The sequence below is a fragment of the Ascaphus truei genome, chromosome 4 (assembly GCF_040206685.1).
Source record: "Ascaphus truei isolate aAscTru1 chromosome 4, aAscTru1.hap1, whole genome shotgun sequence".
Taxonomy (NCBI): domain Eukaryota; kingdom Metazoa; phylum Chordata; class Amphibia; order Anura; family Ascaphidae; genus Ascaphus; species Ascaphus truei.
The window spans coordinates 216760225-216774388 of record NC_134486.1 but is presented as its reverse complement, the minus strand read 5'-3'; the positions used below and the strand labels follow the sequence as shown (position 1 = coordinate 216774388).

Here is a 14164-nt window from a genome sequence, read left to right as displayed (position 1 = left end):
TATGGCAAACCTGCCACATTTAACAATACTGCTTTTATGTTTGAACATTTATTGTAGCCTTGTGGACGGGATAAAATAGTTTTAAATTGTGAAATGATGGGTGAGTAAAGGGCCCCAACATTGGCAGGGGCGGCAACACATTGCAGATCAATGCTTTGTTGGTAGCGAACGTGTTAATCATGCTCTCCAAAAACTAGCACCACCACAGACCGCTCGCAGGAGGAGAAAAACATGATTATGGACAAAACTTCTCGTTCTCCTTTATTGAAATAAAAAAAACAGTCATTATATTACAGCCTGACCTACTTGGAAGCTCAGGTGTTTGCCTTGTATTCTCTCTGACAGACTGGATTATCTGGAAACCTGATTGTGCTCTCTGTGCTGTATAAAGGTGGATTGTTAATGGGAGCTTCACATATGACCGTCGGGGAGCTTTCCTCCTTCCTGATGTATGCCTTTTGGGTAGGAATAAGCATTGGAGGTATGTGGCAAAAATGAATACAACATTGCATGCAAATATATATTCATAATTATTATTGTTTATTTGGGAAGTGCCAACATATTCCCACAGCGCGGTACAGGGGGGGTACAGAGTTCATCAATTACATAAACAGAATAACATAGCAAATAAGGACAGACGAGAGCAAATAGATACAGAGAGGTAATGAAGGCCCTGCTCCTGAGATCTTACACTCCAGAGGGAATATGGGGCTGTCACGTACGGCACATCTGTGAGTACGGGACAAGGGTTGATACATAGCTCCCAAGCTGTCCAACTTTTCACCTTCGCAAAGGTCCCTCAATGAACAATATCTACCCTAAATCCGTCCCCATATACCACCTGTCACGAACAGCACACAACTGAGCCCGTGACTTAGATATGCAACCACGGTTAATACACACGGCTACTCTAGCCAACTCGCCTTTCACCTGCGCAAGGTACTTTCAATGAGTTAATATTAACCCTTTACTCCATTGCAATCATATCTACACACTTTCACCACCCAAGAAATTCATATAAAATATGTTAAATTAATATTTGCCAGGGTCTCAAGTCCCTGTTTATAATACAAAAAACTAGGCTCTTAACAAACTAAAAACACATAGCAGAATGTGTCTGAAAATGTAAATTCTCTCTCCAAAGCGTGCAAATGTTAATTCAGAGCCAAAACATTTATTAACTGTTTTAATATATGAAAAAATACAGTGCTTTAGATTACAAGACATACAATTACAGTAAATTCAGGCCAGTTTCTTAAAATAACAGGATAAACCATAAAATAGAAATACTTATACATTACCATATGTCATAGGTTTTCCCCATAGAGGTCACTGGCGCAGGTGAGAAATAATGTGTTTGGTCCAAAACATACACCTGTTGAAATCTGATTTCCATAATACTTTGCTTAGACTTAAGTACGCTTTTCCCCCCCTCATTGGAACAACATAAGCCCACCCCTGTCGTAAATCAGCTGTGAGATTGACAGCTTTATGACAGAGTAAAAAAAACTTCTACAAAAACAAAGTTTAAACTTTCCCTCAGTATATAAACGCACTCATAACTTCCCTTCTGAATTACCTAGATACACGTGAGTGAGATCAATAGATTCAGGCGGTTATTATGGACGCAATGAGGCTACGCATGACTGTCGTAATCCTAAATTTGAGCTGCAAATAGATATCTGTCCCTTATTACCTGCTAGACTTCCTCCCATATCCGGCCTTATCGTGTTCGTCTCCCTGTCACAAATGCAAATCTCGAAATGTTATACTTCAGCATTGTTGTTGAGTCTATGATTCCATATTTCAGATATTTTGGATGGTATGAGATGGTCACGCCCCGCTGGCACTCCATAAAACCCTTCAAGGAATGCTTTGAAATCCCTTAACTAGTGTCCTGTTTATGCTCATGTCGGGAACCATAATGTATTCCCATCTCTGGCCAAACATATGTTCTTATCTCTAGATTCTATCAGTCCTAAGCTAGGCTTGGCCAAGGGGTTAACAGACCATAAAACATTTCTTTGGAGTTCGATTTAAACAAATACAATCACATTAACCCTGAAGCACCAGACTGATTAAAATACATATTTTGATATTATCATGACACCTCCTTCCATAAAATGAGCAAAGGGGCTGGCTTACACGCCAGTCCCGCGCTCACGAATACTGCCTTAGACACCCTTCTGTGGTCTTCTATGGTGGCAGGCTATAGTGGGAAACTATATTTGCCCCCCCCCCCCACTCTGGTACACCCCGCTCACTAAGCCCCACAACCTTCCCCTCTGGTTCTCCTGTGACAATGAGATGTAATGGGAGACTGTCTCAGCCACCATTTGTCACGTACGGCACAGCAGTGCGCACATGACCTGCATATGGGATAAGGCATCATACACAGCTCGCAAGCTGTCCCACTTTTCATCTTTGCAACGGTCCCTCAAATGGACAATATCTCCCCACAATCCATCCCTGTATGCCATCTGTCACGAACAGCATACAAGTGAGCATGTGACTTAGATATGCAAGCAGGGTTAATACATGGCTACTCTAGCCAACTCACCTTTCTCCTCCGCAAGGTACTTTGAATGAGGTAATATTAACCCATTACTCAATTACAATAATATCTATACATGGCCACCACCCAAGAAATTATGCAAACAAAAGATGGAAAATTAATATATTTGCCACGGTCTCTGGTCCCTGTTTATGATAGAAAAAACTATGCACTTTACACATACAGATTTGTTTGGTGTTAATACTCTCTCCAGAACATGCAAAAGTTAATTCAGAGCCCAAAGCAACATTTATTAAATGTCTTAATATATATATATATTTTGCTTAGATTACAGAAAAAATGATTACAAGAACATACAATTACAGTAAATGCAGGACCGTTTCTTAAAATAAAAGCATAAAACAAAAACAGGAATCCCTATGCACTACGTTTCCATGCAGTATGTCAGGATATGCTCCCAGAGAGGTCACTGGCGCAGAAATATGAGAGTTCACGTGTTGGGTCCAAAACACACCTCTGTTGAAATCTCATTTTCATAATCCTTTGCTCAGACTTAAGTACGATTCCCCCTCTCTCTCCCCCCCCCCCCCCCAAAGAGAAATATAAGCCCATATGACAGGGGAATGTTGAAACAAAAGTTAAAGTGAATTAGAAGAACCATGCCAGGCTTCTGTATGCCTTTTTGAGGATTGGGTGTGCATTTTCAGTTAGCAAGAGAATTCACTAGTTACAGCAAATTAGGGGTTTGATACACCGCGTTGGTGTATGTAGACATATGCATCCTATTATTCTTATAGGTTGTGTGATAGAAAGCAGAAGCATGTTATTGTCATACAGATATAGTAACACTAAAATGGAGCTGCAAAGGGGTCCATGCTTCTGAATGGGACCCCCTGCAGCGTTGATCCTTCGGTGCCGCAGTCACGTGACCAAAGACTGTTAGGCTTGCTACATCTGTACTGCATTTGCTTTTCAATCGGGAGTCAGCTAAATGTAGAATCTGTGATTTGGCTTTTCAATATTCTACTTTTCAACTTTATGAACTCCTTCGTACTAAATGTAAAACATGCTTGATTATAACTAGCCAGCTAGTGATGAGCTGAGCAATTATTTATCTGCACTCTAACCTTCATGGATTTACATTTTTGTCACATAAATTTGTATTGGGAGTTTGCATAATACCGCACCAAGTAAAGTAGATCTTTTTCTCAATTTTAGATGTATACCTAGAATTTTGACGATCGAGAAAAACCACCTGGCTCATCTACATGCTGTCTGCCCTTTTTCCTTTGTGTTATAAAACCGCAGGCCCTATTTGATCCTTTCTTTGATAATTAGGATATATATATATATTTTTTTTTTTTTTAAATAACTAATATTTAGCTAAGAAATGTTCAGACAACGCAGGATCGTAATGTTTTTTTTACTGGTAATGTTAAGATCCAATTCCTCTACACAGGGTTGAGCTCGTTCTATTCAGAGTTGATGAAGGGATTTGGTGCTGGCGGACGCCTCTGGGAGCTTCTCGACCGGAAACCAGTTATGCCTTTCAACGGTGAAAATTTTAAAATATTGTTTCTTTCATTTAAATTTTTTTTTAAACATTTTCAAGCAGGAAAACCCTTGTGACTGAATTGAGTTACGGTGGCTCATTATTTATTTATTTTAGTGGTGTTTCAGCTTAATACTGTCACACACAACTGAAATAAATGCCCAGTTACTTCTATATTCTACATATACAACCGCACTCAATTACTGACCAGATTTATACGTATAATTGTAAATTCCAGTTTTCTTAGCATTTTTTTTAAAGGCTATGGCAAATCTTTTAATCTAAACAGGCAAAAAATGTTTATTTGAATTTATTGTTGAACACAACGGCATGATTTGAAATTCGCCCTGACACCTGATACTGGGGTTGAAAAACCACGCAATCAATTGGTAGATGTCTTTAGTAGTGACAATTCACAACAATGCTGGTGACGCATCACAGAGGTCAATCAATGTATGTTAGAATGTGTAGGGCACAGGTAATCTTTGTGTTGCAGACCTGACAATGTAAAGTTTAATGCATGAGAAATAGAGATACATTTCTCTGCCAAAGTCCCACTTCAACACACAATCTACTGCCACAATAAACAGTCATTTTAACAGTACCTGTGTACATAATAACTTGCCTTATGCACAGAGAAATCCAGTTAATAAATGATCGCCTAGTAATAGCCAAGGTAAAAGTTCCAGGCATCAAACCGATAACTTGAATGATGCTAAAATCTTCCCAGCACTGGGAAGATGACTGCATAGCAGAGATGTTAGAGATATTCTCAGAAATTTGTAAACCAAGCGAAAGTTGCACTTTTTTTTTTTTTTCCCCCTACCCCAAACACAAAATTGACAAGCTTGGCTAAAAAAAATAGCCAAGTATTAAAGCAGCAGTTCAAGCTGGCGATTTTTTTTTTTTCCCCCACTTCAATGTTTGTATCAATATAATCAAAACATCCCAAGTGATTTAGCAAAGCTGCCGATCGATCCGTTCTGTGGTCGATCGGCGAAATTCTACTGGGGGTCGACCTAATCCTCTGTGTAATTCATTCAGTGGAACGCATGTGCATATTCATATGCGTGTCACTGAGTTGTGCTCGCTCCCGATCACATGGTGCAGCAGGAGAAAAATCAGCCAATGACCGCATCGTATCTCATCTCCCTGCAGTACTGTATCTGTGTTTAAAAACGAGCTGGGGGTGGAGGGGGCAAAAACGGAACTGTGGGGGGTTAAAAACGAGCTGTTAATATTTAAAAAGGATATATATACTGAAATACAGTGATGCAAAAATCTACTGGTGAACAGTAATAAACCATAGTGATGATAAAAATGTACAATGGCTATGACGCTAAAAATAGCTGTCCAGATGCATGCCTATCCAAATGATAAAATTGCTTGGCACCTACATACCTATTAGAGTACTAAAAAAGACTGCTGATAGACAGTTATGTATTTATCTGGGCAGCCATCTGAGTCACAGCCATCACGTAAGCACTTTGTGCTATCTATTATCTATCATTGGTACATCAGTACTAACTGTCTATCAGCAGTCTTTTTTAGTACTCTGTAATAGGTATGTAGGTGCCAAGCAATTTTATCATTTGGATAGGCATGCATCTGGACAGCTATTTTTAGCGTCATAGCCATTGTCCATTTTTATCATCACTATGGTTTATTACCGTTCACCAGTAGATTTTTGCATCACTGTATATCAGTATATATACAGGCATACCCCGGTTTAAGGACACTCGCTTTAAGTACACTCGCGAGTAAGTACATCTCACTCAATAGGCAAACGGCAGCTCACGCATGCGCCTGTCAGCACGTCCTGAACAGCAATACCGGCTCCCTACCTCTACTGAAGCTGTGCGCAAGCTGGGAGACTATAGAGCCTGTTACAAATGTGTTATTTACATCAGTTATGCACGTATATGACGATTGCAGTACTGTACATGCATCGATAAGTGGGGAAAAGGTAGTGCTTCACTTTAAGTACATTTTCGCTTTACATACATGCTCCGGTCCCATTGCGTACGTTAATGCGGGGTATGCCTGTATATCCTTTTTAAATATTAACAGCTATTTAGATGCCAAGTTTTATATAATTTAGACAGGCATGTATCCGGGCAGCTACTTTAGAGTCATAGCTATTGCGCAAGTATTCTGTGCTATCACAGCTGCAGTACATCTCCATAATCAAGCCACTATATAAAGAAGACCCTGAGACTCCTCCTTCCCAACCTGATGAAGCTTACAAGCGAAACGCGCTGTTCTTAGGAGGATTTTGGACATCACGAGCCACCGTAGGCATACCTGTACAGCCGTTCGCCGCCAGACCTTCCGGACACGGAGGTCGGGGTAGACGTTGATCGTGCCATACAGGCGAGCTGCTGTGAGTTCTTGGACAGTAATCATTTTTCAATTTCTGGACATTGTTACTTGTTTTTTGTTTTATTATTAAAAGTATCTGGTTTTACATCCATGGTACATTTTATGTATGAGTGAAAAAGGAGGATTGAGTTCCACAAGCGAGACTTGGATTTTCTCTGAGTGTCCACACTCACATATGGACATGTGAGTGTTTTTTATATATTTCTTTATAGCATTGTCACTTTTTAGTGACATACACCCACTGTTGTTTCCCCTTTATTCCTTCTGAGATCATCTCCAGGAGCAGTGATATATGAAGCAAGCTCCAGGCTAAAGCTGCCTACTTTGTGATGTGTCTTCACTCACACAGGGCAGTGTGAGTGATTTTTGCTTTATTTATCCACCCTCATAACCTTCCACCCACTCCTATTTCACACACTATTTAAGTCTACTAGTTTACTGATTTTGTTTCTTGTTTCTTTCTGGTTTGCGCTCGCCTTATTGTGTTTCCCTACTGTGTGAGGATCCTGGGAGATCCGTTGTCGGTTGAGCAGCAGCAAAGACTTGTGGCTAGTATTTCATCATTATTTGATGTATGTGTATTATCGCCGCCTACAGACGTCTATTTTAGATTCCCATAAGATTTTGGGTACTATTGTGATTTTATTGGTAGGAGCGCCCCAGTTTTTCTATTTATCAAAGCTACATTCCAGACAGTCTGCACTAAGCATTGATCCATTGTTTTATAATCAGAGTCCTCTGAGGACTGCCACTAAAAGTATAATTTAATATACCTTGAAGCAGCTATGGTTTATTTTGGCTGATCGCACCACCTCAGAGCTTATAGAGGAATAGGTCTGAATGAGCGAAAGATCTCCTGCAGTGTTGTGGGTGGCTTCATTTTAAAATGTTGCTGAATGTTCATCCCCTTTGACTTCAAACGCAGTCAGGTTATTAACGAGATCCAGTGCGTGTCACTTTCTCTCTCAGGCACCGAAAATGAGTGTATGGTCTACCTCAATGTCTGAAAAATTATATGTGCAGCTCTGTAAACTGCAGCGCACAATAATAAAGTTAAATATTATTGTTACGCTAACTGATGTCTCGGATAACATGATTTAATAACCATTAAAAAGAGGCACACATGAAACCACCTGGGAAGTCAAACTAGCTCTTGTTGCTTATGAAATATCACATTTACTGTCTTACCGAGGTAGGGAAAACTCCTCTTCTCTACCTACAATCAATGTAACATCTTCACTTACTCTGTCAGGATGTGACTTATCACAAAACATTTATGTAATTCTATACGCTTCCTGATCTTTTCCTATCTTTTTTTTTTCCGTCATAAGTAGTAAAAGTTACAGAATAATCCTGAAAGAGATTAAGATTACTTTTTTTTTTTTTGTGTCTCTGATACAGCTTTCTCAGAAATGTCCATATATAGACACTAAATGTTCCAACTACCTGTTGTAAATTAAGTAGTTACCAGAGCACTTTTCAGCATCCTCCATGGTAGCCTGTAACACCTGGGCAATAATTCCTCCTCCTAGCTGGGATAGGACAAGAGTCCTGACGCAGTCATAAAGGCGGCATGGCCTGTTCCCTGGTCAGTTATTCTTGTCCTCCCTAAACTAACGGAATTATGTATATTCCTTCCCACTGATGTTTATAAAAAAAAATTGGGAAAATAACATTGTGGATTAGGCTTACTTGCTTTCTCCCAAACTGGCCGTTCTTGAACTGTTCACGACGGAACGGCAACCTATGCTGAGAGGGTACCATTCATGGCGCTCTTTGACTCTGCAAAGGAATTAGGAGCCAGGTACAGTGCTGCTCTGTTGGTGGTCTGGGATGATGCAGGATTCCCCTCCCGCATCCGCCACCACGTGGACCCAGAGAGTCTGATGTCACTTTCAGTTGCACAGAGGACCAATTTATGTCACTTCTGGGCAAGTGAGGTGCTGGGGGAGAGAGTGGGGGGGACATCCAGGTATGAAACCACTGACTGCCATGGCAGGAGATCCAGAACTGTGATAATCTGGATCTCCAATTTAGAAGACTGAATTAAAAAAGGGACTTCCACATGGTGATTGTTGCAGGATTTTTCAAACCTCAAAGATGCCTTCATTTTTTTTTCTTCTGTAACGCATCCATGGACATTATTCCGCTCACAGCGAGATCCTCATCGTATGCAGTAGCAGCAAGGAGGGCACTGTAGTTGAAACCTTGGGCGGTAGACACATCATCTAAACTGTAGTTGGTATTCCTGCCTTATCACGGTTCTTAACTTTTTGGAGAAGCTTTGGATGATATCCTTACCAGGCTCTAACACCACAGGTCGATTCTTGCCACAACAAAAAAGGTCTAGGACATCCTTTCTGAGACCGCCTGTGACAGGGCTGCTTGTATTAATGTGGAAGTTAAAGGCATGTTTGCATTCTGGCATCAAGTGCACCACCTTTCTTTCTGTTTCTGTTTCTTTTTTTTTTTTGCTGGGCCCAGCGATCTTTTTTTGTTTCCTTTACCTGAAACTTTACTAACATTTAATGTGGTGTCCTGAGGTCAGTCCGTACAATGCAGGTGTGGTTGGTGTTAAACACAGTTTGATGTTACACAGCCATGGGCAGTCCCTATTAAAAAGGAAAGGGGCGTTTCCTTCCTGCATACCATCCAGGGTAGATTTTACCATGGTATGGGGGGGGGCGGGGGGGGAATTAAAGTAAGTGATACTGAATGTCATTTATTTAGCAGAGTAAAGACATGCATGGGATGTTTGTAAAAGGTACTGTTTTTGGGGCTTGCTATAAAAAATTGTATATTGTGTAAAGTGTATTATGTTTGCAAATTGTGTAAGTTTTGGGAGACACCTCCCCTGTGTGGTATACTTAATTTGGTTTGGTCCAAATTAACCAGTAATAAAAGGGGGGGGTTTCTTTCCCTGGGGTTGCTGCACTCCTTGTTGCTGCTGTGTGATATGAGGTTGTTTTTTTCTGCACTCCTTGTTGCTGTTATGTGATATGAGGATGTCTGTGGAACTTCAGTGAAAGGATGCAAACTTTCTAATGCAGATATTGCTGGCTACTCTCTGTATGGGGGAACTGGTTGTTGTACACCTGAATGTGGAATACCTAATAAAAAGAAGGTTCAGAGAACAGCAAAAGCCCCTTCCATTCTTCCCAGGGTCTGATGCTGCTGCTTCTTTAAACAAAGGCTGGGACGCAACCTTTCACATATGGTGGCAGAGGTGGGATAATTGATGCTGTACTCAACATCTAAACCCTATGGTCCCCGATGAAAAGGACCCAAAGGAAGGTAGCAGCTCGCCCTAACAGACGAAGATATCTGGGTGTCCTGACCAGACAAGGGCTGATGGAGCAGAAGAAATTGGTGCAGGGCATGGAGGTAATTATGGAGGATGACGAGGGATTGGAGGCCACTGAGGACACTGGGGACGTTGGAGCCAAGCCCAAGACCCATACAGTGGAAGCCGTTAAGACTGGAGCGGAAGGAAAGGAGGACCTTCTGAAGTGGCTGGTGGTTCAACAGGCAGAACAAGAGCAGCGGCGACAGGAGATGGAAGAGAAATGAGAGAACCGCCGTGAGGAACAGGAGCGGCGATGGGCCATGCAAGTAGAGCAACAGGAGAGACAGATGGATGATATGCAGCGGCAGCAGATGACGGACTTGATGAAGCTCCTTCAAGCAGGAACCAAAACACCGGCATGTGAGCCAATCATCCTCAAAAAGATCTGCTTAAATAAACTGAGCCCTGAGGATGACATTGAAGCTTTTCTCATCATGTTTGAGAGGGTGGCCAGAGCCAGTCAGTGGCCAAGATCACAATGGGTAATGAGGCTAGTGCCCACACTGACCGGGAAGGCTCAGATGGCCTACAGTGCTCTAAGTCCAGGGGAGGCCGAGGTATGACAAGAAGTCCAGAGATAGGGTATTCCTTCCTGAGGATAAAGTGCTCCTCTTGTTGCCCGATAGAGAATAAACTGGTAGCTAGATGGCAAGGTCCATATACCATTGTGGAAAGAAAGGGGGCTGTGAACTACCAAGTAAGCATACCAGGAAGAAGGGACCAGTCTATATATACCATGTTAATTTGTTTAAAGGTTGGAAAGAGAGAACAAAATTGTCTTTGATGGTCCTGAGAGAGTGTGAACCTGATATGGCAGGTGAGGCATATCAGAGATTGCAGTTGGAAAGTAAGGAAGACGCAGTAACGTCTGGGGAGGAACTTTCAACAAAGCAAAGGGATATGTTGGAGAAACTAGTTACTCGGTATGCACATGTATTTACAAAAAGGCCAGGACGCACTACACAAGCAGTTCATAGGATAGAGACTGGGGATGCAAGACCTATCCATACCCGTCCCTATCGTATCCATGAAAGGCAGAAAAAGATAGTGGAAAAAGAAGTGCACCAAATGTTGGAAATGGGGGTTATTGAGGTTTCCACCTCAGAATGGTGTTCCCCAATAGTGTTGGTACCTAAAAAGGATGGAACAGTACGATTCTGTGTAGATTTTTGAAAGTTATATGAGGTGGCCGTTTTGATGCCTACCCTATGCCCCGCATTGATGAGCTTTTGGATCTAGTGGGTAAGGCACATTATATCAGCACTTTGGACCTTACAAAAGGCTATTGGCAGATTCCGGTGGAAGAGTCAGATAGGCCTAAGACAGCATTTGCCACCAACAAGGGGCTCTATCAATTTGTAACCATGCCCTTCGGTTTGCATGGGGCCCCAGCGACCTTTCAAAGAATGATGAATAGGTTGTTAGTAGGGAGGGAACAGTTTGTAGCAGCTTATTTAGATGATGTAGTGGTCTATAGCCCAGACTGGGAAAGTCACTTAAAACATCTAGAGGAGGTGGTTAATTTGATTGCAGAGGCTGGGTTAACCATAAACCCAAAGAAATGTGCCCTGGGTTTCACACAAACTAGATATTTGGGATACATGTTAGGAAATGGAGAGGTGCGACCGGAGAATAGCAAAGTGAATGCTATTCAGGAAGCAGCGATACCTAGAACCAAAAAGGAGGTAAGGTCCTTTCTTGGATTGGTAGGATATTACCGAAGGTTTATCCCTAACTTTTCATCCATAGCAGCCTCGCTGACCAATTTAACCAAGAATAAGGAACAAAATTGGGTGACTTAGACTCCAGAGTGTAATGCTGCATTTAACCAGTTGAAGGATATTTTATGCAGTGAACCAGTGTTGAAAAGTCTAGACTTCAAGTTACCATTTATTGTACACTGTGATGCTTCAGAGGTGGGGCTAGGGGCAGTACTTAGCCAGGAAGTTGAAGGGATGGAACACCCGGTTTTGTATATAAGCCGTAAGCTATATCCAAGGGAAACCAGATATGCCACGGTTGAGAAGGAATGTCTGGCAATTAAGGGGGCATTGGAAGTATTGAGGTGTTACCTGTTGGGGCAGCAATTTTCACTAGTCACCGATCATCATGCACTTACGTGGCTAAACAATATGCAATGTAAAAACGCCCATGTTACCTGATGGTATCTAGCCCTGCAACCATTTAAATTTACGGTTTCATACCGACCTGGAAGTCAGCATCATAATGCAGATCATTTATCCCGATATGGGGCTGAAATAACTAGGGAGGAAGGTGCTGAGAAATAGCAAGATTGATGTTCAGGAACTTTAGTATATTTAGATTTGACAGCAGTAAATGTTGTTTTGTCTCATATAGGGCCTGGACATGGAACCTCTAGAGTGGGAGGGCAGAGGTTCCCTATTTCTCAGTATAGGAGAGTAAAAGTGCAGCACCCCTGTCTCTTACAAAAGTATGTTGGAGAAAAATCCTTGCAGTTTTCCTTTTAAAGTGGGGGATATGTGACAGGGCTGCTTGTATTAATGTGGAAGTTAAAGGCATGTTTGCATTCTGGCATCAAGTGCACCACCTTTCTTTCTTTCTGTTTTGTTTTTTTGCTGGGCCCAGCTATCTTTTTTTGTTTCCTTTACCTGAAACTTTACTAACCTTTAATGTGGTGTCCTTAGGTCAGTCAGTACAATGCAGGTGGGGTTGGTGTTAAACACAGTTTGATGTTACACAGCCATGGGCAGTCCCTATTATAAAGGAAAAGGGTGTTTCCTTCCTGCATACCATCCAGGGTAGATTATACCATGGTATGGGGGGGGGGGAATTAAAGTAAGTGATACTGAATGTCATTTATTTAGCAGAGTAAAGACATGCATGGGATGTTTATAAAAGGTACTGTTTTTGGGGCTTGCTATAGAAAATTGTATGTTGTGTGAATTATGTTTGCAAATTGTGTAAGTTTTGGGAGACAACTCCCCTGTGTGGTATACTTAATTTGGTTTGGTCCAAATTAACCAGTAATAAAAGGGAGGGGGTTTCTTTCCCTGGGGTTGCTGCACTCCTTGTTGCTGCTGTGTGATATGAGGTTGTTTTTTTTCTGCACTCCTTGTTGCTGTTATGTGATATGAGGATGTCTGTGGAACTTCAGTGAAAAGATGCAAACTTTCTAATGCAGATATTGCTGGCTATTCTCTGTATGGAGACATCACGCTGGGGGAACTGGTTGTTGTACACCTGAATGTGGCATACGTAATAAAAAGAAGGTTCAGAGAACAGCAAAAGCCTCTTCCATTCTTCCCAGGGTTTGATGCTGCTGCTTCTTTAAACAAAGGCTGGGACGCAACCTTTCACATCGCCAAAACATAGTATTCAGGAGGCCAGAGCCTACAGATCAGGCATTTTAACAGAAACTGGGAGGTGCAGTCCCAGCCACTTTTCAGGGCCTGGCCAAGATCAAGCTTGAGGCGAGATGAAGAAACAAAGCTCCTGAAGATTTGTGAGCCCCACTTGGGAAGCATAGGCCAGTTGGCAAAGTTTCTTGAACATTGGGTTAATACCACAAAGGATTACTGAATCTTCCAGATCATAGAGCATGGTTATGCCATAGAATTCTATTCAAGTCCAGGCAGCCTCTTTAGGCAGTTCTGTCTGCCAAGAGACTCGCACAAAGTGGCGAATTAAGACGGGATATTCAAGATCTCTGGCTCAACTCTGCCATTCAACCAGTACCGCAATATCAATGCAGTCAGGGCTTTTATTCAATACTATAGTATTAAACCGAATAGGGGTCAATCGTTTTTTAAGAATTTGACAATTCAAAATGGGAGTCTATAAGGGCGGGTAGGCCAGGCGGTACAAGAAAGCAATTACTTGGCATCGATCAATCTGAGAGACATATATATATATATATATATATATATATATATATATATATATATATATATAATTTCGATTCACCATGGTCATCGTAAATTCCTCCGCTTCTGCGTAGAGGGCAGACACTTCCAGTTCAAGGCCTTGCCATTTGGTTTGTTGACACCACCTCGAACGTTCACCAAAGTTCTGGTGGTGAAAGCAGCAAATGTTTGCCAAACAGGGATATTTGTCATAGCTTAGCTAGACAATTGGCTAATCAAGTCTCCCTCAGAACACCTGGCACAACTTAATGTCCAGTTGGTTCGCAACAGGCGATGGTGGATGAATCATAAATGGGTCCTTTTTAATACTCAACAGGGTATAGTAGAATGGCCCCCATTAAAAGTGACCAACATTGTCTTGGAAGTTCACTCTTTCCTAAGATCAAACATCCATCCCGCCTACAGTTTATGCACCTCATTGGGCTCCTAAGCTCCGTCATAAACATGGTTCCATGGACTAGATT

At 41.7% G+C, this 14164-nt stretch overlaps 1 protein-coding gene across 2 annotated transcripts in view; it reads left to right on the top strand.

Annotated features, from left to right (window-relative positions):
• ABCB10 (ATP binding cassette subfamily B member 10) overlaps positions 1–14164 on the top strand; it is a 56639-nt gene that overhangs the window by 31329 nt on the left and 11146 nt on the right. For both annotated transcript variants that reach the window (XM_075596868.1, XM_075596869.1), the window contains exons 6-7: positions 346–481; positions 3975–4070. In XM_075596868.1, the coding sequence (XP_075452983.1) occupies positions 346–481; positions 3975–4070 (232 nt within the window). The remainder of the gene's footprint in view (positions 1–345; positions 482–3974; positions 4071–14164) is intronic.